The following is a 27,967-nucleotide window of genomic DNA, read 5'->3' as shown; positions in this document are numbered from 1 at the left end:
CTCTCAGCAGGCTGCTAATGAGCTGAAGGCCAGGAACCTTGGAGGAGGTGAAGAGGAAGCTTTCACATCTCCTCCTTTCACCCTAGAAACCCAGGTATCCCCCGCCCTTAGTCCCAGGTCCCTTCGAGAGATCCAGTTCTTGTTCTCCTTTCACAGGACAAACACCATGGCTCCTTTTGGAAGAAACTTGTTAAAGACTCGGCATAAAAACAGGTAAATTTAAGTGTGCGTGCGTGCGTGCTTGTGTGTGTGTTTGTGCCCTAAATATGGAAATTTGTGCTTTGTTACATTAAGATTTTCTGATGAACAACTGCTTTGCTTTGTGGGCAAAAAGTCTTAGGGAGTTCGGTGTTTCGTCCAAGTTTTAGTGCTGCAGCTGAAGGGAGCGAGCGCAAGGATGGAGGAAAATAATGAATGATTAACTTTGACTCTCATTCTTCCCTTTTGGTTCATCTGATTCCACAACTAGTAGCAACATCTCCCTCTTTGTTGCCCTGAGCGTTTTAAGAACGCGGTGGCATGCCTGGCTTCATTTAGTTCCAACAGAAACCAGAGAAGGTTAACATATTTACAGTTTGGTGAAAGTTAGCTAGAATTCAGAGCCACCTGTTGGAATGAAAAACAAAACAAAAGGAAACACAGCTGCTAATAGGTTTTGCTTCTCCTGAGTGGATATTCTTGAAAATTGAAACATTAGGGAAGTGGCCACTGGAACTAAAGGGAAAAAATACTTTGCAAAGAAGCTTTTCATGAAATAGTTCACTGGGAAATCTTAGAGAATTTTAGGTGGCTCAGACACTAAAAAAGGACTCAAGGAGCTCCCTTTAAGTCTTATTTTTACTAGTTACTTTGATTTGATTTGATATGTTAAGCTTGCCATGTTTAAATACATGTACTTAAAATATGCACACCACACACACACACACACACACACACATACACACGCACATACACATGCACAGATTTTCTTAGGCTGTACATGTGCTTCAGATTTATTAAATAAATTATTCACAACTCAAACGCTATATTTTCATGTCAAAAATGAGCATGATTTTAGAAAGACTTTATATTTTTTAATGTATTTGTTTTGGCACAGAGACTTTTCAACCTCTGTCTCACAATCATGCCTGTTTCTGCTTGTCATAATTTGCTTAGCATAAATTTAAACAGATACAATTACATAGTAGGAAATGATATAATCATTTCCAAGTGTCTAGATGACAATAAAGTAAAACAGCTCAAGTAAATAGCCATACTTTTCTTTGTATAGAAATTTCTACTTCAAATATTCTACTTTTAATCCATTCTAAACATAGTAATGATTTTACTTAAGAAACTAAAAAAAAAACATAATAAAAAACACTAATCATTTGAAAATATACAATGATATTTATGAAAGAAGTATGTTTTTCTATGTATATTTTAATACAATGGTTTGGATATTTTTTCAAAAGATGGTTGATAGTTATCAAAAGTTGGATTGTGTTTCAAAAGTGTCAACGTTTTAGAAAAAAATCCAGAAAAGCACCTCCACCCCTTCCTAAGTTCTGTTTTTAGAATGGTTTTTATAGCATAGTCATTATACTATTGGCAATTGTTAAATGCTATGAAAATATCTAAAAATTTGCTCTGGGGAAGTTTATTGTATTCTTAAACTAAACTGTGTTTCTGGCAAACATAATGTAGATTACAGGTTTGTCATTTTGTTTGTTTTATGTGTATTTTAAGCAAAATTCCATCATTGTTATGCCAAGCAGCGGCCCCATAAAAATTTCCATGAACCTAGGGATATTTCCCAGGAAAGTATATCCTCACTTTCATGACAACAGTTTTGCCAACACTCCCATCTTCTGTATCCATTAAAAGTAACCGTCATTCAAAGTAAGAACAAACACATTTCTGTAGTACATTTTCAGTTTTGAAAAGGTTTTGAAGAAATGGAAGAAGCAGAAGTACAGAGAGCATTTAGTAATGTTTCAGGTTTCTTTTGAGAAAATATAAATGTGTTTCTGAAGATGATGCTTTATTATGAGAGGAAGAATCTTGGCCATAGTAGTAAAAATAAGAAAATGTGTAGGCATCTCTAATAAATGACTGCTTTTCTCTGCAGATTTCTCTTTTATTACTCAAAAAGAAAAAAGAAGTGAATCACAGTAGTGGTGGAAAACATTGAAATATGACAATTCCAAACAATTTGCGAATGAATCATGATTTATTCAAATGGACTTTGCTGTGGGCATTTATTCTTGTTTATATGAGGCCTTTGTGTTTTCTCTTGTTTGAGCTTCTTAAAAAGGAAATCAGTGAATATTAGTCACACGAATAAGTTAATCCACTTGATATTTCAGGATCCAGAGTAGTTAGAATGCATTCACTTCAACATACAGCATTTTTTTTTTCCAGTCCTGGGGCTTGAAATCAGGGCCTGGACACTGTCGTTGAGCTTTCTCATGACTAGCACTGTACCACTTAAGCCACAGCACCACTTCTGGTTTTTTCTGTGTATATGGTACCAAGGAATCAAGCCTAGGTCTTCTTACATGCTAGGCAAATCTCTGGATAAGACAAGTGAAATGGGGTAGTTCATTTATAGGAATATATTCATATACATTATATATATTAAAATGTCTATGACCATACTCTATGGAATACATGAACATATATCCATTGTTATGTATATATTTGCTATGGAGCACAAAATAAGAATTTGAGTAAGAAATTTCTATGTCTTGTGTCATGTACCTTAATGAAAAGAACAACTTGAGCATAACTACATCTTTATCAGCACGGAAAGGAGTGTGAGGATTTGAGAAATTTTCTCCATGCATTTACCTTTGATCGCTCTGGGCTGAACCTGACTGGGGAGCTGTGGGCAATTGTTCTTAGAGTAATGGACTTGTGAGCGTTCTAGAGGTAAACAGGATGCAAATGAAACTTCAAAGGGTAAAGGCAGAAGAGCTTTTATAAAACATAGCTGTAAAGCTGGAAGAGGGTGGGGCAACATGTGTCTAGACACCATCATGTTTTCATGCCTTAGACAGTGCCCGCCTGCGTGATGTTGACCTGTAATTCAGCAGTTCATTACATTTTGTAAACTAAAGTATAATTTCTATCCAAACGAGAAACACAATAATTATTTTATTCCTTATTCAACAGGTGATGTCAGTTGCTGTCTTATAAAACTCGCTATCTTTTAAGGGATTGAATGATGTATCATCCAAACCTAAGGATATAGTCACATGATTGTATGGCTTTTGACAGGAAGCTAATACTTCTTTGCCAGATAATTTATAAAACAACTGAAATAAAAGTTGAGAGAATATTCTTCAGAAATTTCCAATACTTCGTCTATCACAAAATAATTAAATTTTATCATACCAATGTTTAGGCATTTATCTCATACTTTCATAGAAGTGAAACTACATAATGGCAATGTAAAGCTTTTAATGTTTATATTCAGGGTAAATCTTTTTTTTTTTTTTGCCTGTCCTGGGCTTGAGCACTGTCCTTGGGTTTTCTCAAGGCTAGAGCTCTTGAGCCTCAGCTCTTGAGCCTTAGCACCACTTCCGGCTTTTTGCTATGTATGTGGGGTACCGAGGAATTGAACCCGGGTCTTTGTGCATGCTAGGCAAGACCTCTACCACTAGGCCAAACTCCTGGCCCCTCAGGGTAAATCTTTTAAAGGTTCTGATTATAGTAATGCTTAACTAGAATACAGTTTTCAAAGTCTCTTGGTCTTAGACAATATATTGTTTATTTTGGTTCCAGAACAATGAACCTGAAGACTGATGTATATTGTATTAATATGAGTTTTGTTCAACATGAAAAATAAAAATAGTGGACAGGATCTGGGAGAATAGCATAGTGGTAGACTGCTCACCTAGCATGCAGGAAGCCCTGGGTTCGACTCCTCAGTGCCACATACACAGACAAAGCCAGAAGTGGCAGTGTGGCTCAAGTGGCAGAGGGCTAGCCTGGAGCAAAAAGTGTCCAAGGACAGTGCCCAGGCCTAACTTCAAGCCCCTGAAGTACCAAGAAGAGCAAGCTGGGAGTGTGGCCTAGTGGTAGAGTGCTTGCCTAGCATGCATGAAGCTCTGGCTTGGATTCTTTGGTACCATGCACACAGAAAAAGCTGAAAGTGGTGCTGTGGCTCAAGTAATAGAAGCACTAGACTTGAGATAGCTCAAGGACAGTGTCCAGGCCCTGAGTTTAATCCCAAGACGGACAAAAAAAAAAAAAAAAAAGAGTAGTGGACAGTATAGCTATTTAGTTCAATAAGTTATTCAAATTTATACATGTGTTGTTCCTTTAGTAACTAAAGCAGCTATTGCTTCTTATGTAAAACTCAAATGATTAGTAACAAAACACTGATTCATTTTATATTCTTTGTTTTTGTTTGTTGTGGGGCTTGAACTCAGGGCCTGGGTATTGTCCCTGAGATTCTCAGCTGAAGGCTAGCACTCTACTGCTCTGTGCCACTGCCAGTTTTCTGGTGGTTAATTGGAGATAAGTGTCTCACATATTTTCATGCCCAGGGTGACTTTGAAATGTGATACCTAGATTTCAGCCTCTTGAGTAGCTAGAAACACAGATGTGAGCCACCAGCACTCAGCTGGATTTGATATTCCTGTGAGTATTCAACAATGGAATTGACATTGTTAACTTAGCTGTTCATACAGTTTCCATTTTTGAGTGTTATTATAAGTTTTTTATTTTGAAGCTAATGATTGGCCTACAGTTTAATGTTTATAAATAATATTTGGGAACATTTCTCAAAGCTCAGACACAGAATATTCCTATTCCTCTCGGTTTTCAGATATGAGTAGTATATTTTTAGTTTTTATTTCCTTTTTCTCTTTTCTTTCCTTCTTGCTGACATTTTTTCTGAGATTGTCTCTATGTAGCCCAAGCTGATCATGATTTCAATATCCTCCTGCCTCAGCTGTGGAGTGCTAGGACTGTAGACACGTGCTACTTGATCTTGATTAAAAAAAAAAAAATCTAAGGACTCAATTAACAGTATTTGGAAGGCAGAGAATTGGTGAAACTTTTGCCAAATCTTTCTAGGAAGCAAACATTTCCATAGTGAAGCCATGTTCCTTGGATTTGTCAGAAATATAGATTATAATGTTTCCTGTGAGGTAATTTATATACTAGAAAACCTGATGGTGAAAATATTAAATCTGGATAAAGCTTTGTTATAACTATTTTAAAGCACTTTTTAGCTTCTCTTAGCTTTTGTTTGAATTATTTATGGTCTTTCCCTCTTCTAAATATATGAACATGCATATTTAGACACATATAACCCATATGTAGACAGGAACAATTTACAGCAGTCATCCACAAAATGTCAATCTTAAAAGAAATGCTCTACCAAAATGGAAAATGTTTTAGTATAATGCTGTTGTTGATAATTGTTCATAACATTAGCACTCAGATTTGCTTTTGAACAATTAGAACATATTTGGCCACTTAAAAACAGCAAGTTATGACTAGCAAGAGTATCACTTGCTACTCAGAACCACCTAAACCAACATAATGTCTGCTGTGTACAAAGTTCTTCGCGCATCAGAGTATACATAATGTCTGTCAGTGTGGACGGTTGGTAAATGGAAGTTTTGGAAAGAAGTCCTAAAAGCTTCTAAATTAGTTAAGAATTTAGCATATAGTATGTCTTGATTAGCTGGACTGTATAAGTTGGAAAGATTTGAAGTTATTACATATTTCAGTCCAATGATTGCTCTAAATACTTCAAGACAAAAAGGAAGAATGTTGCTCTTTTAAAAATAAGATTTATTCTACAAATGAAAAGAACTTTCAGTATGCTGTTGTGTTTCCTCTTATAGGTGTGTATGAGTAGCAATTCTTGACAAAAAAAAAAAGAAAGAAAGAAAAGAAAAACTGGTTTTAGCATACTGACCTTTTGAAATGTATGCTCATAATATCTAAACTATGCAAAGGGAAAAGTTCAACACACATTTGAGTATTCACATTCTACAATATATATTTGGTTAAGGGAGTTCTTTAAAGACATCCAAACACAATATCAACAAAGCACCACAGATTTCTTAAAAGTTAATCATTTACTAGTTTTCAGTCCTTTCCAGTGTTACTTCTGGTAACCCAGTGTTGTAAAAAGAAAGTTTCTTTACTTACTGGATACAATTGCAAGCATTACTAATTTTAAAAAGCAACCATTTGTAATAATAATCACTGTAGTGATAGGAAAGAGTAAAAATGAACAATGGTTGTTAAATAGGCTGGCAAAAATATCCTCAAAATTTATACCTACAGGCTAGAATGTACTTTTCTGTTTGTTTGTTTTGTTTTGTTTTTCCAGTCCTCAGGGCCTGAGTATTGTCCTTGGGCTTTGTCAAGACTAATGCTCTAACACTTGAGCCACAGCGCCACTTCCGTTTTTTTCTATGTATGCTGTACCAAGGAATCGAACCCAGGTCTTCATGAATTCTAGGCAAACACTTTTACTACTAGGCCAAACTGCAATTCTTGTACTTGTTTTTGTAAGTTAAGTGACACTATTTCTATTTTTTTTAAATTCTTAAATATAGGTACAGTGAGTATGAAGATAGGACGTTTTATGTTTCTTGTGAAATAAGCAACAATTGAATGTGAAATAAATATTTGTTGATGGCCAACGGAATTAAATGCATAATCTCAAATTATAGCTGGCCCCCAATTCAATACTTGGATCTGAGCACAAGACCGATACATTTTGGTTGAATGGATGAAGCAGGAATGCAAAAATGTAATGTGAAGATGCAATCTTAACATTTCCTCATCCCTGTGCACCTAATCAACTCCACCTTCCCTTCAGATAGTGACAGCCATATCTGACACAATGTTACCATAGTAGACTTTTGCTTTTGGTTAACAAGGTGAAACAAAACAAAGAGGTTTTTTTTTTTGTTTTTGTTTTTTACTATTTATTTAGGAAAGCTCTTCCCTCACCTTCTGGCCCTTGACAAATTTGGGGGTGGTAGTGGATTACCACTACAGATTTAGGAATTATTTTTTCTTTAACAAAAATGGAGGACTTCTGTTCTTTGTGTTAGATAATTACTGTTCAGGCAACAAAGGGAAACTACTGGAAATAGAATAGGAGTTTGGCTAAGGATTTGTGCTCTCTAGACACAGTGTTAAGAACATTTCCCAGCAGTGTCACTGCTAGTCGTGTGCTTCAGGGCAAATATTTAATCTTCCTAATATGATAACATTAACAGTAACATGCACTGACCAATCACAAATTTTCACCATATTGTGTATTTTAGAGGAATCCCTGTTTATGAAGGAAAATAGAAATAATTTATTTAAAAATTGCGAAGTTCAATCTGATTTTTAGAAAGTGTTTATGAAAATGAAGAAACCCAGGCTTTAAGTGTGGCCTAGAAGTAGAGTTCTTGACTAGCATGCATTAAATCCTGGGTTCGATTCCTTGATACCACATACACAGGAAAAAAAAAAAAAAACAACAAAAAAACAGAAGTGGTACTGTGGCTCAAATGGCAGAGTGCTTGCCTTGAGCAAAAAGTGTTCAGGGACAGTACCCAGGCTCTGACTTTAAACCCCAGGGCTGGGGGGAAAGAAAAAAGGAGAGGAAGAAGAAGAAGAAACCCTGATACTTAACCTTCATTGCTTTCAGAGTAAATCTGCCTCCATTAATATTTCTTGTAACATTCATGGCAAACCATGTACTGATCCTAGTGGACTGTAAAATCAGCCTATTTAAAATAATACAACTTGGGCTAGGAGTTTGGCCTAGTGGTAGAGTGCTTGCCTCGTATGCTCCAAGACCCAGGTTCGATTCCTTAGCACCACATACATATAAAAAAGCTGGAAGTGGTCCTGTGGCTCAAGGATAGAGCTCTAGCCTGAGAAAAGTCCACAAACAGTGCTCAGGTCCTGAGTTCAAGTCCAGGATTGGCAAAAAAAAAATGATGCAACTTAAAATAATGCTATGAAGAATCTATTATTACTTTCCCTTGTCTACACATGAGGCAATAAAGACACAAAAAACTGTCCTAATTCGTGCATGGAGACAAACTCAGAATTCAACTACAGATGAGGAACTTTTTACAGCCAAGAGTCATTTTATATTTTAATGTTATTCACAGCCATTTGAAATCTTGACTGCAGATGGTAATGAGCAGTCTTTGAGAAACTTAGAATGGTATGAGCATATCCCAACAAGTCTATCCCAAATGGTACAACCTGTGGCCTGGAGATTATCTACCCATGGGGTGGTCTGCTTAGGACTTACTTTTTATAAAATTTAAAACATAATCCTAAACCATTAATCCTTAACCATTAATTGTTTGTATTAAATCTGACTATAAATAGGAGATATAAAATGTGGTAGGTCCACTTAATATTCTGGCATTGTTCAAATATTCTGGCATTGTTCAAACCTGTGTATGAAAGTTATCTCATGTTGGTTTTTGGTTTGTTTATTTTAATTGTATATTTTCTTTTCTTTTCTGTACTGAGGATTGAACCAAGGACACTGCATTTACTATGCATATACTTTGCTAGTGGATTACATTCCAACCCAGGATGTTTTCACTGTGTCAGTAAAAGGTGATGCTTTGGGCTTTATCTTTCATTCACTACAGCTTCTGCATAACTACTGATTTCTTTTTCAAAGAGGCCAAAAGAGATCATACAACATTGAACACGATTAGAAAAGAGTCAAAATCTGAAGAATCTTGATAAAACTTTTGAATTTCAACAGCTTTTCACAATTATTACAACTTTTTAGTTAAATTTCATGCTTAAAATTTTTACACAATGTAGCACAAACTGTAACATAAGATAGTTTAAAGAATGTTTCCATATTTTTATAGTTCTTATATGAAAAAGGATTCTTATATGAAGAATATTTTGTAGAATGTCTGAACTCTGTATTTGGTTCTGTACTTGACATGGAAAAACAACTTCCTTCCTAGGTTGATTAAGTCCCTAAATGGAGAAAATAGCACATTAGTTAAATAATTCATACATGAACATTTTTTAAATTACTCTTTCATGGCAAAACATCTTTGCCAGGATAGAGAAAATCACAATCTTAGCAATACAATTTTTAAAATGACAGTAAAATATTTTGGAGTTGTGGAAATTTACTCTGTAAAATAGATTTCTGGTAACTTATTGATGCCTGACTAAAGAAGTACATGAGAGAGGAGTGAATGGAAATAAAGAGAAATAAAAAGAGCATCATCATAATTAAATAGCATGTATTATACTCCCACCATGACAGGTTTGGACAAGACAAAGGAACACAATAAGATGCACAATAGATGTAGGAGGGGGCTGAATCATTTGACAGCTAAGACTTACGCAGATACAGAATTCAAGAGAAGCATCTAAAAATCGAGCAGCAAGATGGTCACTCTGACAAGAACCCATTATCCTGGTTGAGTTGGTAGCAGACAATATTTTACAAAGTTACAATAGAAGTGTTTAGAAAAAAAGAAAAGAATCTTTATATATAACTGTGAATTTAGATTTAGTCATAATTAACTACTGTTTATTCTAAAAACCATATTAAATTGGACATTTTGCTGATTGTGTAAGTTAGCTATTCTATGCATGTATGACTTTTAGAAGTTTTATTTTTATTACTATGGATAATGATCCACTTTTAGCAAATTTTTATATCTGCTAATTATGGGTACACCTTAATAGAAACTTGGTGTCTAAAAGTTAATATATGCCATGGTCTAAATTAGTTTCCCTCAACGAATAACGAAAATACTTTGTATGTACCTTAGCAACCTTTATCTACTCCAGGGCTCCTGATACGCATATCTCTTCCAACCATACTGGGATTTTCTTAAATTATAGTTCCCTAAGAACATTCAACACCCTGTAAGAGAACATTAGAGAAGGTAGTCTCTTATAATAGAATGCAAAGATACTTTCAGTTCCAAAAATAAATATTTTACATTTGAATGGAATCCATGAGAGATGTTATTGAAAATCCATATTTTTAAAAAATAATTTAATTTTGTTATGAAGACAATGAGTATGTTTCTTGTGGAATATTGTTACCCCATGGTAGCTTTTATGAGGCAGAACTATAGTAAGTACATTCACAAGGGAAGGGATGAATTGAGTATGCACAATTAGAAACACTGCAGAAACTATAGCAGACCTCTAAGATGGATTATTATTCATAGAACAGGAAGACAGGCACATTCCAGCAGTAAGCAAGAAAATATTTGTCCTCATTTCTTCCTTGCTTGTTTTCTATTCTAATAGTAAAAATTAAGAAATTAAGTAAGAATGGATTTATTTCCAGGCCTTAGGGTTTGTACTGAGGATTTCTTGCTTGCTTAGTCTGCTTGATTAGCTGAGCCAGTCTTTTTTTTTTGCCAGCTTCTTTTTGCTAGTTATTTTGGAGATGAAGTTTCACAGAACTTTATGTTCTGGATGGTATGGAACCATGTTCTTCTGGATATTAGCCTCCTGAGTAGCTAAGATAACAGACAGGAGCCACTCAACTCACATATAAAACTGTGACAATTTTTAATTATTCTGCTGGGGTTTTTTTGTTTGTTTGTCAGTTGAAGGGCTTGAACTCATGGGCTGCAAGCTGTCCCTAAGTATTAAGTTCAAGGCTAGCACTCTACAACTTTAAGCCACTACTCCACTTCTGTTTTCCTGGTGGTTAGTTGGAGATATGAATTTCATAGACTTTCATGTTTGGATTAGCTTTGAACCATAATGCTATGATTTTGGCTTCCTGATTACCTTGGATTGCAGGTAGAATCAGCCTGCACTCCACTGGTTCTGAGGTGAATTAAGAGAACTTATTCTAATCACAATTTAAAAGATTAAGAAGATTAAGTAGAAAGGTACTTTCTGAAATATGATTTCCATAAGCTGTATACTTTATAATATTGTTTTAAAATTAGCACATGAAAAATCTTCTTCATGAGGAGCTGGGAGCTTGGCCTATCATTGGCAGAATGATTGATTAGCATGCATGAAGTCCTGGGTTTGATTCCACATATACAGAAAAAGCCAGAAGAAGTGCTGTGGCTCAAGTGGTAGAGTGCTACCCTTGAGAAAGCTCAAGGACTGCCTGGGCCCTGAATTCAAACCCCATGCCTGGCCAAACAAAAAAAAAAATCATTCATGAGCTGTCATGGTATATCAGATTTTTGATTTACATGAGTAGTTATGTGTTTCTATGCATATGTATATGTTTGTGTCTATTTCTTATTTTTGTAATTCAAGATGATGAATGGTGATTAATGAGTCTAACAATAGTAAGTGAACCCTGTATCTTGGTGAGCATTATAAAAAAAAATTTTGATCCCCATTCCAAAGGATATCAATGTTTGTGAAGTAATGCATCTTCTATCTGGTGAATATAATGTAACCCTTTTATTAATTACAATAAAAATATATGGGAAAAAATTTTGAGGACAGTCAGCACACCATGAGTTCAATCCCCAGGACTGGGAAAAAAGGGTTAAAAATGAACTACTAAATCCATCTAATCAACATTTATTAACCTTGCAATAAATGCTATATATTATTTTAGATTTTAGGGATGAACTAGTAGGAATATATTTCTGCATGCAGAAGTAATAAATTGGTGGCAAAACATAAAATCAAGTACTTGATAAGAAATGTCCGGTGATATTGGAGGTGAGAATGAAGAAAAACAGAGTACAGCAATGAAGAATGGAAAGTAGTTTGATAAGTGCGGAAAAGAACATGGCAGGTAAAGAAGAATTAGAGGAAACAAAGGCTTTGACATTATAATATCCTTGCATTTTGTTATGTACTAGGTATGTTCTGGGGACCACTGAAAATCTGTGAGGAAGCAACTAACATGGTTATTATGCACCATAAAGATTAACAGGAAGCATCAGAAAATGAACATAGATGTATTTATTAAAGGGGAGGTCAAGAAATTGCTTATTTAGTTGTTTTTTGCCATTCTATGCCCAGGCTTTGTCCCCAGTCGTCTTTTGTGTACCTCTTGAGCAACAATGCCACTTCCAGTTTCGTTGAGTAGTTTGTTGGAGATAAGAATCTGGTGGACTTTCTTGCCCGCGTTGGCTCTGAACTGTGATTCACAGATCAGAATGTCCTGACTAGCTAAGAATACAGTCTTGAGCCACCGAATCCTAGCTAAGGCGTTCTTTTATCTAAAAAGAAAAGAATGAGACATGAGTCCCTACAGAGACACAATTTCCAATAATTTATTGGACAGGAGCAGTGGATAGGATGGAAAGAGAGCAGAAAGAATCAAGGGGCCCGAGTAACATATAGGGTGTAGATATGCCATGATAGGGAGCAGAAGGGCAATTTTAAGGAGGGAATAATTTCCGTGAATGGTAAAATAGTCAAGGTGACACACGTTACCAAATATTCCACCTCCAAACACCTGGTGTTTGGACACACTGCACCTGAGAAGGGGCTGTGAACACTTCCATTCATCCAGCCTACTCTAGTCCCTGCTCAGCCATGTGAGACTGATTGATTTGGAGCACACTGCACCTGGAGTGCTGCTTTCAAAGCAAAGCTCACTGGTTCCAGTCAGGCCCTTCAGGTTGACTAATCCTATGTTAATCCTACATGAAGTAGCTCCCTTTATAATGATGCTTTAATTATTACCTTCGGCTGAAATTGCTTTCAAAGTCTACCATGACTTCCACTAGATTGTAGGTTTCCTTTGTGTTATTCTTTACCTACTTATCTCCTAGGGAACCTTATGAAGAGTACATGTGAAGATATTGAAATTCCAGGAATACTTTTTTTTATTAATAATAACAGTAAATGTAAGGACAGAAACAGAGACCCTCCCTGCAATCCCAGCTGTTTGGGAGGTATATATACAAAAGATTGCAGCTCAAGTTCAGTAGGGGCAAAAACTTAGTGATTGCAATAAACAAACTGGTAATACATGCCTCAAGTCTCGCTATAAAGGAGACTTAGAGAATTTCAGTTTCTGTTGTCCCAGGCAAAAACAAGTGACTCTCCCTGAACAAAAAAAAAAACCTAAGTCAAACTTACTGTAGATATGACTCAAGCAAACTGACTGTAGATGTGATTTCTCTAGCAATCACAAATCCTGAATTCAAACCTCAGAACTGCCAACACTGAAAAATTATAAATAAAGTTTAGTTTTTTGATGCAATTATATTATTGAGGTTATAAGATGGAAAAATCTTCATATGAAAGGCTATGCATGAAAATTATTTGACATTTTTCTTGCCATAGCGCCAGCATCCCAATGAATCTCTATGTCACTGCAGTGTGAAAATTGCCATAGACAATGTGTAATGAAATGGACAGAGATAGATGTGTTTCGATAAACTTCATTACAGCAAGTTGTGGGCAGGGAGATTACAATCCCCAATTTTCTATTTAGGCCTCCTGATTTAGGTAGGTTGGCAACTAAGGAATATTCATCATTCTCACCCCTCAACCCCCTCTTTTGTCTCTCTCTCCAACTTCTAAAGAGAAAAATGTAGCATCTATTCATTTGGCTTTTACATTGCCAAGGTGAAGCATTCAGTTTCAGCTCTGAATAGATAACTAGACAAACAGCAGACTTGTTAGGTAAATAGGAAGTGCCATTATTCAATGTCCCTTGGAGCCTGTGGAGATACCAACATTGGGCTGGAATGAAGTGTGGCTTAATTGGAAGACAGTATTCCTGAGGTTCAAAACTCAAGATTGCCCCAAAGGAAACCAAAAGGACACTCTCATTTCCTTCACAAAGACAGTCAGGAAATTTTCCAAGAGAAAATAACTGAAGCAGAGAAAGGTTTACATGGAAAAATGGGGAAGACATATCTGAAGACAAGAAAACAGAAAAGCCAATCAATATATAAGCATAGCAGCTGTGGTTCAATCCGGTCTAGGAGTTATTAAAATTAATCATGTGCTAGCATACTACATATGCCAGAGTTCAGCAAGAGGTTAGGAATGCTTGTCTCAAGGTTCATGTTAAAGAATGCTTGGCTATGAATTGGAGTGATCTGATAGTGGAAGGAATCTTAGAAACATACAAGAGGGGAAAGAAGAAAAGGAAAATGGAGGGTGGAATGGAAGGGTAGAGAGATTGAGGGTGGGAAAGGAGAAGAGAGAGACTTCAAACGAAGGACTTTTACTCACTTCATGCTTTCAGTAATGGGAGGTACAAAAGTGGATTTGAGATTTCATACATCAGTCTGATAACTTCTGAAAATGTATTTTTTTATTACCAGAATACATTAATAGACAACGTGATCTCATTGTAATAATTCTATAGATATGTACAGGATACTTTGGCCAAGTTTATCCCCTCTTTTATATTTCCTTAATCTATCCCCCTTTCTATTTCTCAAACACTGTCTCAGAGTTTCTTTATGCTATTATACATATATGCAATGTACATTGATTCTGTTAACCCTGCAATACTTTTTCTTTCTTCCTTCCCCATCCCACTGATTCCTTCCTATCTCCTCCCTTAGTACTCTTCTCTTTCACTCGTGACATCATCATCATAAGTAAAATTATGGGTTTTGACTATTAGAGCCCGGTTTATTTCAATTGATGTGATCTTCAGTTCTACCTATTTATCTGCAAATGACAAAATTTCATGGTCTTTTGGTTACAGTACATCTTCAAACCTATTCAAATGGTTAAGATATAACCACCTTTACTAATGGGTAAACTACAAAGAGTTATTGGCCATGTAAATATTTGTCTTCCATGACACCACATCTAATAAATATGTGTAAAAATTAAAGTCCATGTGGGAAAGTAGAAGGATGACTTGGAAAAGTAAGGGGAAACTACACAAAAGTATCATTGTAGAACCAGAAGGTTGCCAGAAGAGGATGAAGAGATCACAGAACATTGTAGTATGAAGTGACTACATCACAAGAGTTATGAAGAAAAGCTACTGGGTTTCGTCATTGGAGCTTTCTGATGAGCCTGAGAAGAGTGACTACAGGTGGTATTCAAGGCTTATAAAGGAAAGATCATTGAATTGGATTGTACGGTGAAATAAGAGTTCTTATAATATGTTGGGGAAATGAAAGAAATGGAAGAAAAGGAGATTGGGAATATAAAATAGCTTAAGGTGTATAAATTGAGATTGTAGAGATTAGGAAAGTGAAAAAAATCAAAGCATATTAAAAACTGGACATGGAATAGTTTTGATTCACAAAACTGGTGGGTTCCCTAATCAACCATGCTTTCCTGTGCCTCTGTTTTCCCTTACCAGAAGGACAAGACAGAACTTGAATTTCCTTGTCTCTGCAAGCTATTAGTTTGTAAATGTCCTTTAAGTAATTTGTTGGAGCTTCATGTGAAAAGCTAGTTATTTTCTTTTTCTTTTTCTGGTCAGCGCAGAGTTTGAACTCAGAGCTTGGGCACTGTCCCTAAGCTCTTTCACTGAAGACTCATGCTCTATCACTTTGAGGCACAGGCCCACTTCCACTTGTCTGGCAGTTAATTGGTGATGAGAGTCTCAGCTTGAATTGCAAACCTCAGATCCCAGCTTCTTGAGAAACTAAGAATATAGGTATGAGCCACCAGTGCCAAGAAAGGTAATTATTTTCAATAAAGCTTCTAATTGGAAGCCATGCTTATTGCTGTTCATAATGTTACAGAAAAATTAAAAGCAGAAATAAAAGTAGTCTCAATATAGATGACTAACTACAGGCAGATACAAACATATATTGGGAAATACCTTTCACTGAAAATGCAAAGGCATTTTTGGTCTTGGCCATTAAAGAAAAAGTTGCGCAAAGAGGTTACTATTCGATTAATTAATTTTTTCTTAAACTATAATTATTCTGATAGTCACCTACCAAAAATCTCATCAGATTTTACTTTTTAAAACCTACCTATTTAACTCCATGAAGAAAAAGTTAATACATTTGTACTATTTTATCGAAGACAGTTACATCAAGCCTCTATTCCTAGAAAGGAGGAATGGAAGACTGTGGGTATAAGGGCACTGAGATATTGAAATTACATTTTACACATCTCATACTGGCTAACAGGAAAGTAAAGAAATGCTTAGTGGCAGTAAGAGTGAACGACAAAAGAAGTGGTGCTGTGGCTCAAGGAGTAGGGCAGTAGCTTTGAGCTGAAGAGCTCAGGGACAGGGCCCAGGCCCAGAGTTCAAGTCCATGATAATGTACTATGTGAACTTATTTCTTGTCTCTTTTTCCACTTATGGTTAATCTCATGTTGTTACTGTATCTGATTTTGTTACCTGGTATAGTGTATATATGTTTATTTGTGTATTTTAAATAGGGAAGGGAAGAGGGAAAATAAGATGATTGGGAGGAGGCGGGGGGGGGAGTTAAAGGGGGCCAAAATCTGAGAAGGAGTATCAAGGCTGGAGAAGTAATGTACCCATTACCTAACCAATGTAGCTATAACCCCTCTATACATTATCCTGACAAGAAAATACAATTTTATAAAAGAGTGAAAGAAAAACTAATGAACTCAGACTTGAAGAAATTATTTGCCTGCTCACAGGTGGTGGTTCTTGTTTATAAATAAATATATATGTGTGTATATATTCATATATATACATAAATATGTACTTTCTTGACTTTCCTTTGCTTCTTTAAACAATGTATGCAGAGGGGTTACAGTTATACAGGTCAGGTAATGGTTACATTTTTTAAAAGAATATCACCTCTTCTCTCATTTTCTCCCAGTTTTCTTCTTCTTCTGATTTTGCTCCCGCACAAGGTGTGTAGTTCATTTGTAACATAGATTTTAGTGAGTATCACTGCTGCATTTGCTCACCTTTTGTCCCACAGTTTCTATGCTACCTCTTACACTCTCCCAAACAGATAAACTGACATACAAGCTAAAAGGTACAGAATCAGAAACAGCTACAAAGAAAACAAAAACATAACAAACAAACAAAAATAACCCAGTGTCCAGCAGCTAAGTGTATCAGCCATAACACTCCTGAAAGTTTATATATCTCAAGAAGAAATCACTTCTTTTGCAAAATTTTCAGTTTATCTCCAGTTTTAGATATGTACAATAGTCAGTGCATTCTTTGTTAACATAATAAGTGACTGACATTTTTAAACTAGAATATGCATCTAATAAAAAATATCAGTGCATCCAAGCCAAAAACATGGAAAATTAATGCTCATTGTAGTAATAACTGCAATGTTATTAAGTACAATATTGTGGGCCAGGGAACTTTCCTTTTAATAAACAGATATTGTTGCGAAATATTTCTTTACAAAAGAGAAATCAATAAGGAAACATCAGATATTTTATCAGGCACAGGAACATGTAAACCTTGGCAGTAAACACTAGAATTTCCAAGGAGATTAGTGATTTTCTCAGCAGTTGACTTGGTGAAAACTACATGTTAAATATTGACATTTTGATTATAATCAATTTCCGGAATGTGAACTATCAGTCTAGTTTACTTAACCCCCAGTAGTCTTTCATACACATTCTTCACATATTCCCTTCCCTTTCTCTGTTTATGGGAATTATGTACACAGCTACTTTGCAGGTGTGGAATGTCCAGGGCTGGCTGGCCTGGCTGCATGGCTGGTTTATAGTATCACTTTATAAGAAATTAAAGTTATATTACTAGAGCATAAAACTAGTAAAGGCATACCTAGATGCTCATAAAATTAAGGTTTTGAGAATTTTTTTTAACATTTATCTTTATTAATGATCTATTTTTCTTTGTCATAAAAACATCAATTATCTTAAGGAATCCAACCTTCAAAAAATTAAGAAATATGTTATTTTTATTTGGAGGAACTGTTTGAAATCACTAATTTTCTATCCTTTGTCTACCAAAACTATGACTCAAGTTTTTCCAATGGTCTTTGAAAAGACAAGTTGTTTATGGCAAAAATATTATGCTTATCACTTCTTAGGACTGCAGTATTTTGATGAAAAAAATTGTTACTTTAAAGTTATATTTTTCCCATACATTGAGTTAAGTTTGTGAGCCAAAGTTTCCTCAGTGATTGATTTATTCATTTTAATAGCTGAAGTGTTATTTTATATTTCTGAATATATGTGCTTGCACTTAGAAATGATATAGCCAGATCTATTAAACAGACAGGGGGATGTTACTCAGTGATGTAACATGTAGCTAGCATATTCAAGAAGGAAACACTAAATGAAATTATTATTTCCAGTTCTTAAAGGCTGTCAATCATAGGGAACATAATTTATTACAGAAATCACTTAAAATAAGGAAGAGCTTTAAGTATCAATTAAAATGCTTATGAATATTGTTATTCTATGTCTTGACATTACTGTTTCCACATACATGAGTAAAGGCCACAAAAGGCAAATAGTTCTAAGTATTAGAATGAGCTGGTCATTTTGAATTTTCTTACTGGAAGTATACCATTTTGTTCATAACTCGTTTGAGTAATATGGATTTAAGAGAGAATAAGATTCCAGGTTTCTTCTGAGGGACAAAAGGAAGATAATGTTTTATGTGTTAAAGATTTGCTACTCAAGTGTTTCTAAAGTTTATCTGACATCCATTCTTCCATGCCTGTCTCTTACCAGGAACAAGAAGTTAACAACATAGACATGTCGCCATCATTTTCCAGAGCTGTGTCCATTAATTCCATAAATAATGCCAGTATTCTCATTCTACTTCTTCCTCAGTTTCTGAGTGCCTAGAAATCTTTCTTTGATCCATGTGTCCAGAGAAAGTGAGTGTGAGGAAGAAGAGGGAAATGCAATGATAATGTACTCTTCTGATTCCTGGCACCTACCACAATTTTTCAGTGCAGTTGCTTGGTTCATTTCTAACACATCTCTTCATCTAAAATCTTCTTTCCCCATTCCATAACCTACACCCCAGATTTAATGGCTGAATATTGCTTATTAATTATGGAAGAAGATTTAAATGTTGTAAACTTAAGTTTTTCTGGAACTAAAATAGCCTCTATTCTAGATGTTTGTATTTTTACAGCATCAAATTGTAGAATGACAATTATTGGCTATGGAATTAACAGGAAATCTCTTTGGGAAAGATGAATAATATCCAGCATAACTCTTTGGTTATGGGATGAAAAAAGCAAACTAAAGTTACTTCTTATTTTATTGATCAGAATGTCAACTTTTGTCTTATATGCTGCAGTATTTGAGATTTTTATTTTTTCATACATTTTATTGTAAGAACATGTAAAAAATATGTGCTGAAGTGAAGCTCTGATGAAAGAATATCTTGTTTTAAATCTGCAATAAGATTCTTAAATGTGTCACTATTGACACAGTTGACTATTTTCTGCATTGATACTTATGTTACTGTCCTCTACCCAATAGTGTCAGCAGTAAAAACTAACATTGTGCCACAGTGACAAATATCTCCAGGAGGGGAAATTTTTTTCCAATTAGAAAACCAAAAAGAATAGTAAGCCCGGGTCCAGGAGTGTGGTGTAATGGCAGAGTGCTTACCTAGCATGCGCATAGACCTGGGTTCAATACACAGCAAAAGCTTGAAATGGTGACTAAGGCTCAAATGTTAGGACTCTAGCCTTGAGAAAGCTCAAGGATACTGCCCAGGCCCTGAGTTCATGTCCTGGGACTGGGAAAAAAGAAAAAGAAAAAAAGAAAAGAAAAAGAAATAGCTCAAAAATAATTAATGTTAATAAAAGCAAAATAGGGACTTTATTCTTAGATAAACATCCAGTACTCAAATATACATCCAAAGTTTCACAGTTCTTTGTTATTGAATGTGATGGAATATTGGTAGTGACATTCAAAACAAGTTGAAACAGATGAAATAATATTGTGGGAAATGTAAGAAAATATTTGTAAAATAATATCGTTAACTTTAGAAACTAGTTTAACAAGACAGTGAGTAAAAATACACAAAAACACGAGTCTTTTTATTGTAAAAATATAGTAGTGTACTTTGTTATTGTTGTTAATAATGTATATTTACATAGCACAGTTTTTACAATTGGAAAAGTTCTCTGATTTCTCTTGATATTAATATTTTGAACCATGTAAGGCAGATATGTAGAATGCATCATTTCATTAAAGGATCTAAATGATTAGACAAAATTACTTATGAGAATACAAAAATGTCAACTAATTATAGTTATAATTCAATTTGCTATTTCAATTATGTCCTGTGTGGAAATACTATACCACAGAAAAGCTTTTAAAGGATGCTATGGTTCATTATATTTTAAAAAATTCTTTAAAATTGTTTTTATTCCAGGAAATGGACAATTTTGTAAAACTAACTAGTAAAATTACAATATTATTTTGTGTGAACCACTTATGTCATAATGAGATAGATACCTTAAAGATGTTTAAATGTATTTTCCTTTTGTTACTAGTGATTCTGGAAGTAGACAAACTAGTTCCAATCAAGTCAATAAAACTGTTGATTTTGCTCTTTTTTTCAAGAAATACAGAAATAACAGTAAATTCTTATATTCTTTAAAATTAATTAATTAAAAGAATAAAAAATCCTTATATTCTTTAAAATTTATTAATTATAGTTTTCTAATCAGAACTTAAATGGGAGCTACCCTTTTGAGCATAATAGAAAGCAAATTGCACATTTTTGTCATTGTTTTAAAGTACTTGCTTAAGTTGACATGTAGTAAATTACATTTATTTCTGTGATAATGCAGATAACTGGTTCAGTTCTTTCTGGTTATATAATTTAATCAAAACACTTCATAATTATAATGTAATAGAAATGCTAAGTACTGTCTTTGACATGATTACCTGATTAGATTCTGGTTGGTGGATTCTTCTATCTACATTCAGACTGTAGGGAGGATAGTTACTGAATTAATCTAAAATTTCAAGCTTAAAATGGCAAGAATTAAATGACTGATTCTTTTTCTTAGAAATGTAAGTTATTAAGCAAATGTACTTACTCTATCATGTAATGCAGAAATTATTTTCTTTGGTTCATTATTTTTAGTTTTGATAGAGGCAAAAAAACAGAACCTTACATTTACTAGGCAAGAATTTTACCACTTCAGCACTTTTTTGTTTTATATTTCAAGTAGTATTTCTTTATCTATAAAAGGACATTAAGTTTACCACAGTCCTTACATAATCATAACAATGATGTAATATCTGTCAGAGTTTAGAACAGTGTGTGTAATATTTTTCATGTTTGACAATTTTAATCTTCAATGTTCATTGTTTTCAATTGGACTGCACATCCCACGGTAAACATGATAGCTATTAGTAATGTCACCTAAACTTTACATTGATAAAACCTATCAGTTATTGTAGATAACATTATTTATTTAAACACCATATTGAAATTGTACATTCAGCGAATGCACAAGAATATAAATACTGCTCTTCAAATAATACAAATTAAGTCTTCATAATGAAGACTCCACTTCATAATGTTTTGTTAAATAATTTTGAGTGTGGTATTCATGTCAGAGTAAGCAAATGTTGTTGGTGTGTGTGTGTGTACGTATATGTCTTTACGTGTGTCTATATGTATGTGTTTGTTGGTACTGTGGCTTGAACACAGAGCCTGAACACTGTCTCAGGGTCTGTTTTTGCTCAGTTCTGGAGCTCTATCATTTAAGCCAAAGCTCCACTTTTGGCCTATTTTTGGTGATTAATCAATGCCATTCTGGCACGCAGCCAGAAAAGTAGGTGTGTGTGTGTGTGTGTGTGTGTGTGTGTGTGTGTGTGTGTCTGTCTGTCTGTCTGTCTGTCTGTCTGTCTGTATCTGTGTGTATGGGATAGTTTGTGCAATTTATCCATAACTTAGGCAATAATTGGTATCAGTTACATTGAATATCCACTTGTCTTCATATTAGTTCTCCATCAGTTAGTTTGCAAAAAAATAATTTACTACCTTAAATTTGAATCTACTTTTTGCTATATAGAATGATCAAATTAACAATTATAGCATTGTTAAGATGCTGTGCATATCTAAATAACATTATTCAATGCTAAATTATGTCATGTAAATATTTTATAATAGAAATATCGCACCTCTGTAGATTTTTAATAATCATTTGTAAAAATATACTTGCTAGAGCTGAATATTCTTTGTATATTATTTTTTAGGAAATAGACCTAACCTTTCATATCACATCTTGTCACTGATTTATTCTTATATCTTTGCTAATTATCTTTCCATCTTAGTAGGGCCAATAGGCAAAGTGTGAAAATTAGTTCACCTAAAGTTAACTTGATAGCACAGGATGAGCCACGTTTGCTTTAAACACAAGAACACTATAAATTTTAATTGCTAGAGGATTTTAGAAACTATGGGAGAATTCTTTAGTTTGTGATTCATGGACTCAACATGCTTTGAATATACAGTATAAGTAAATGATAAATGAGTTTGATTTAACTTACACAACAACCAGTTTCTACTTCAAAAGTCACATGTCATCATAAATAATATTGGAATAATTCATTTTAGATAATTTGTTTCTTTGCATTCTTTTACAAGAGTAATATGAAACACTCTCATGAATTTATATTCATGAGAGAAAATACAACCTCAAAGTTCTTTAAAATATATATTAGACATCTTGTAGCTTTTTCCTTTTCTTTATGAAAGCTGTTTTTTTACTCTCTAGATATCTATTTCTTGGATTACCACCCCTAATAATCTCCTTCAAATTTGTCATATCTCCTAGAATTCATGCATGTGTTTAAGTCTCTAAGTCATGCATTGATATTTTTAAAGGAGTGCAACTTTAATTATATCTGACTATAGTCTTTAGAAATTAGGTCTTTGGGGGCTGGGAGTTTTGCCTAGTGGTAGAGTGCTTACCTATGCCCAAAGGCCTGGGTTCGATTCCTCTGTACCTGCTATGGTATTTTGTTATAGTGATGGAAAAGAGACTTGAACACTTGGACCCTCCGTACTATAAGAACAAGTACTCTCAGACTGTATTTGTCAGGGCTGAGAGCATATCCCAAAGGTAGAGCAGAGTGTTGTTTACTGTGCTTGAGTCCCAGTGCTACATAAGCAAATGAACAAATGAACTTTGTATATACATGCACCACTTCCAAATATCTCTAGTTCATAGTACTATCTCCAGAAGGTTTCACAGTCAGCCACCTTTCCTTTCCTTTTTCCTTCTCTACTGGATAGTCCACAAACACAAGCCAGATACATGAAAAGCATAAATCATATCATAATCACCTAAAAATTCCAGGAGCTTGCCACTAAAATCATAACAAAATGCAAATTCCTTATTATGTTCTGCAAGGTTTAACTTGGACCCAATTGCTTACTATGTGACCTTTTCCCTAACATCAGAAACCCTCTACATAACTATTTTACACTCAAAGTACATGAATATTCTCTTGAATATACTTTATGATCCATGTATTTCTGTTCTTATTCTTAAATCTCAATATAGATCTCATTTTACTTCATTTTTGTTTCTGTCCAAAGATCTCTCCTAAACAGTAAAAAGATACCTTTTCTCCTTCCAAGACACTTTCTACCCCCTTCACCTAACTTACCTTCTTCATTGCATTTATTACCATTTGATTACTATATTGATTACATATCTATGTTTGTGCTTTTTGTGTGAGTTCTTTAATATATTAATGTATTCAGATAGATCTGTCACCCAGTTGGCAGATGGTAAATACTAAACGAATAAAAAATGTGCTGTTTCCAGTCCTAAATAATTTTAAACTCTGTAACTCCAGTACCATCTCACCATTCTTACCATGATCTTTTCTCCAGTGTCAGAGTTCTCTCTCTCAAAAAACCCCAATAAACCCCCCTCATTTTCTGATTTTTCTTATTCAACTGCTCTCTGTTTATTTTCAGAATCTTAAGAGTTCTGTGTATGCATCATAGCACTTCTAAAGCAAAATAGAGAGTTCTTTCAGTTGTCTTTGATGATATTTTTTTTGTTTTAGGATCATTTTTCTCCTTGACCTCTAGGTCGAGTATGAAAAGGAAATTAGGACACTATCTACAGGTGTGCACAGGTGTGTGTGCCCCCCCCCTGGAATTAGATCTTCTGATTCATAGACTCTCACCACCTCAAAGTAATGTATCTCTTACTCAAAAAACATGAAAGGACCTCTAGGATATAGAAACAAAAGCCATATAATGAGTGATTGTTGTCCTTAATGTACTATGTTATATCTCATCTCTTTTGCTGTCTCTTGGTTATCTCATATTGTTACAGTATCTCACTTTGTTATCTGATATATTGGATATATTTTGTATTTGGTTATTTGAAATTGGATAGGGAATGGAGGGAAAACAAGATGAGGGGTAAGGGTGGGGGGGAGGGAAATGGGGACCAAGACATGAGAAAGGGTATCAATGTATGTGAAGTAATGCACCTCCTATCTGGCAAATATAATGTAACCCTTCTATTAATTACAATAAAAAATATATGAAAAAACATGGGGCCGGGAGTTTGGCCTAGTGGTAGAGTGCTTGCCTAGCATGCATGAAGACCTGGGTTTGATTCCTCGGTACCCCACATACATAGCGAAAAGCCGGAAGTAGCCCTGAGGCTCAAGTGGTAGAGTGCTAGCCTTGAGAAATCCAAGGACAGTGCTCAAGCCCTGGGCCAAAGCCCAGGACTGGCAAAAAAAAAAATATATATGAGAAAAACAATAAAATCAAGAAAGCAGATTCATGCTAGCGAACCCCTCTTTCCCAGTTGACACCCCAGTGAAGAGAGGCATTCCATGGACTTTGTTTTTTGTTGATGTTTTCATTTTCCTTTCAGATCTCCAACTAAAGACATGGATTCGGAAGAGAAGGAAATCGTGGTGTGGGTCTGCCAAGAAGAGAAGATTGTCTGTGGGTTAACGAAGCGCACCACCTCTGCTGATGTAATCCAGGCTTTGCTGGAGGAACACGAGACGACCTTCGGGGACAAACGATTCCTTCTGGGAAAGCCCAGTGATTACTGCATCCTAGAGAAGTGGAGAGGCTCAGAACGGGCCCTTCCTCCGCTCACCAGAATCCTTAAGCTCTGGCGAGCATGGGGAGAAGAGCAGCCCAATATGCAGTTTGTGTTGGTTAAAGCAGACGCTTTCCTTCCAGTGCCTTTGTGGAGGACAGCGGAAACCAAACCCATCCAAAACACAGAAAAACCCTGGGAGCTCAGCCCAGCAACTTACATGAAGACCTTACCTCCAGACAAACAAAAGAGAATCGTGAGAAAAACGTTCCGGAAGCTGGCTAAAATTAAGCAGGACACGGTTTCTCACGACCGAGAGCACATGGAGACATTAGTTCATCTGATTATTTCTCAGGATCACACCATCCATCAGCAAGTGCAGCGGATGAAAGAGCTGGATCTGGAAATTGAAAAGTGCGAGGCAAAATTCCACCTGGATCGGGTGGAGAAGGATGGGGAAAGTTACGTGCAGGATGCCTACTTAATGTCCAGTCTCAGTCAGGTGGAGCTGGACCTGCAATCGGAGGAAAATCAGATTCTGGGGGAGCAGAACGAAAGCGAGGGCATTGGGCAGTTGGAGGAACAGCTGAAATATTACCGAGTGCTCATTGATCAACTCTCCGCAGAAATAGAGAAGGAGGTCCAGAGTGTGTGCCTCGACGCCAGTGACAATTCCGAAGGCCCAGTGGTCAGTGAAGTGGAGAGTTCGCATCTAGAAAGTGTCAAGTGTGATTTGGAGAAAAGTATGCAAGCTGGCCTGAAAATCCACTCTCACTTGAGTGGCATCCAGAAAGAGATCAAATACAGTGACTCCTTGCTTCTGATGAAAGCCAAGGAATACGAACGACTAACCCAGGAGCTCAATTCATTTCACATGAGCCACAACGATGGATGCCAGCTAAAGGAGAACAGAGGGAAGGTATCTGAGGCTCCCAGTGGTAGTGGAGAGGTTGGTCCCTTGACACAAAGGGTATTGAACAGCTATGTAAACGACACCGATTCAGACACTGGTATCAGCTCTAACCACAGTCAAGACTCTGAAACTACAGTGGGGGATGTTGTATTATTGTCCACCTAATTCCAGGAACTCCTTTCTGACCCGCTTTCCGTGGTGTTTGTCTTACTGTAATATAATAGGGAAGAATGTCTCAAGCGTAGCCTTCTGAGTCAATGTAACTCATGATAAAGCATGTAGTCGTTAAATAAAAGCTAGTAAATCTTGTTGATTTCTGGTGTGCGTTTTCCAGTATGGCTTTGATTTATTACAGGTTCAAGCAGTGAGCTATTTGATAGGAATGCAGCAGAACTTGCTTATCGTTATATAACGCAGAGATAATCAGTGCGGATTATTTGATAATCTTCCATAGCTTCTGCTAGAAAGGAGATACATAAACAAAAAAATAGCAATCGCATTGTTATCTTCTTAAAAATATTGAAGCTGTACACAAGCAGAAAGAAAAAATTAAAATATACTAACAAGCAAATCAACATTGTATCATTAGAATTTTTCAAGCTACAAAGTATATGAGGGCAGTAATGTTGTATCTCCTTCGATGCAAATCTTGCCTCATTTAATGCTTCCATTTCAAAACCCTATTGCACCTATCACTTTCTGACCACAGCAATCTGGTTAAGCCTATAGGACAAGTGGCTGTCGGGACTTGTGTAAATCTCCAGAATGGAACAAACAGGGTATAGATGGACAAATAAGTGCTGCATACAGGCACAATTGCTTCCAAAGAAGATTGAAATGATTGAAAGGTATACATAGGGTTTTGGTATTTGTCAATGGAGATCTTTGGATCAAACTTATACTCTATGCAGGTTCATTTTTGGTGTGAACTGCAAAGTATACAAAAATATTAATATGTCATAGCTTTGTTCACTTATACCCTAGTAATCTCAGTTGAAGGGATGAAACTTATGGCTTCTCTTGCCTATTCAGTGGTGTTCTGTGTTCAGTCATCATTAATATGCTGCCTCTGAACTTCCAAAGTGAAACACTCCTGGATGAAAGGTTTCTTTTGTGGTATTGTTAAACCAGTTGTCTTGGTGTTTCATCTGAGGTACATCAAAGAAGCTTAGTACTTTAAAATGTTCTAACTCTATCTCAAACATTCTCCTAAAGTTCAAGAGATTGAATTAGATTATTTAGGTCCTATCTTGATAGACCACATTTTGAATTTCTTTACTATGAGCTTCTATCTATCATGCTTTTCATTCATTTATTCCATTGATGGTCTCTTTCTCTTCCTTCCCTCTCAGTATGGAACTGAACTCAAGCAATTATCTTTATCATTTTCCTTGGAGTCTTAATGTTGTTGCAGTTAGTTCACTCAAGCCCCTTCCACCTCTGTGACTGACACTTTCACTGTATGTCAGGATAGGAAGTAGAAATGCAATATAATATAGTCATATTATATGGATACTGACTCAGGTTTCTAGTATTTCTTGCTTCTTCCTTTTATGCATATTGCTATGCATGTTTTATCTCAGTTTTCTTTCCTTTTACTCTTAAAGTGTAAATGCATATATCTTACAAATGTAACCTTATTGTTAATGCAAGTTTCTTAAGTTACTATTTTTTAAATTTTCTTAATTTACCTTTTCAATCAATCTTATTCAATTGTTTTTAGGAGGACATTTTCCATCTCTTTCTTGTTATATTTTGGTGAAGCATCTCTTATTATTTCCTGCATGAGGACATTTTTAGACCCTCTTTGAAGCTGATTGGGAAGAAAAACAGGAATTTCTGTTTTATGGAAGAATTAAGACAAACAGTACAGATATTTAATCCACTCAACCAATTGTTATTATTTTAGATTCTACAAGTATATTCTGTAGCCCTATCATTTAATTCATCATTTGTATTCTACCATGGGAAGTATTTATTTATTCATTTATCTAACTCCCCTCTTCCAATAGATTTTTACATTGCTTTGTCATATGTCTTTCCACCTTCACTTACTACCAACTTCTTTGCCTCACTCAATTTTTCCAAATTAAATAGCTAAATTTTAGAGGATTGATTGAAACATTACTTGTGCATTTTAAAACACAATAAA

At 35.3% G+C, this 27,967-nt stretch overlaps 2 protein-coding genes across 2 annotated transcripts in view; one reads left to right on the top strand and one right to left on the bottom strand.

Moving 5' to 3' along the window:
• Window positions 1–27,967, bottom strand: part of Nts (neurotensin) — a 78,263-nt gene that overhangs the window by 25,499 nt on the left and 24,797 nt on the right. The gene's annotated exons all lie outside the window — the stretch shown is intronic.
• Rassf9 (Ras association domain family member 9) lies at window positions 2–26,370 on the top strand. The gene is made up of 3 exons (XM_090357461.1): window positions 2–94; window positions 157–213; window positions 24,726–26,370. Exons 2-3 carry the CDS (start codon window positions 167–169, stop codon window positions 25,978–25,980), a joined length of 1,302 nt encoding a protein of 433 aa, XP_090213587.1. The 5' UTR covers window positions 2–94; window positions 157–166; the 3' UTR covers window positions 25,981–26,370.

The sequence above is a fragment of the Megascapheus bottae genome, chromosome 2 (assembly GCF_031878675.1).
Source record: "Megascapheus bottae isolate mThoBot1 chromosome 2, mThoBot2.hap1, whole genome shotgun sequence".
Classification (NCBI taxonomy): Eukaryota; Metazoa; Chordata; class Mammalia; order Rodentia; family Geomyidae; genus Megascapheus; species Megascapheus bottae.
This window is presented reverse-complemented; position numbering and strand designations above follow the sequence as displayed.

Bases quoted from the DNA above. Each gene is read 5' to 3' on its own strand.
- Rassf9 (XM_090357461.1), top strand. From the start codon at position 167: ATGGCTCCTTTTGGAAGAAACTTGTTAAAGACTCGGCATAAAAACAG. The intron at 214-24,725 runs GTAAATTTAAGT...TTTTCCTTTCAG, and splicing joins AAGACTCGGCATAAAAACAG to ATCTCCAACTAAAGACATGG.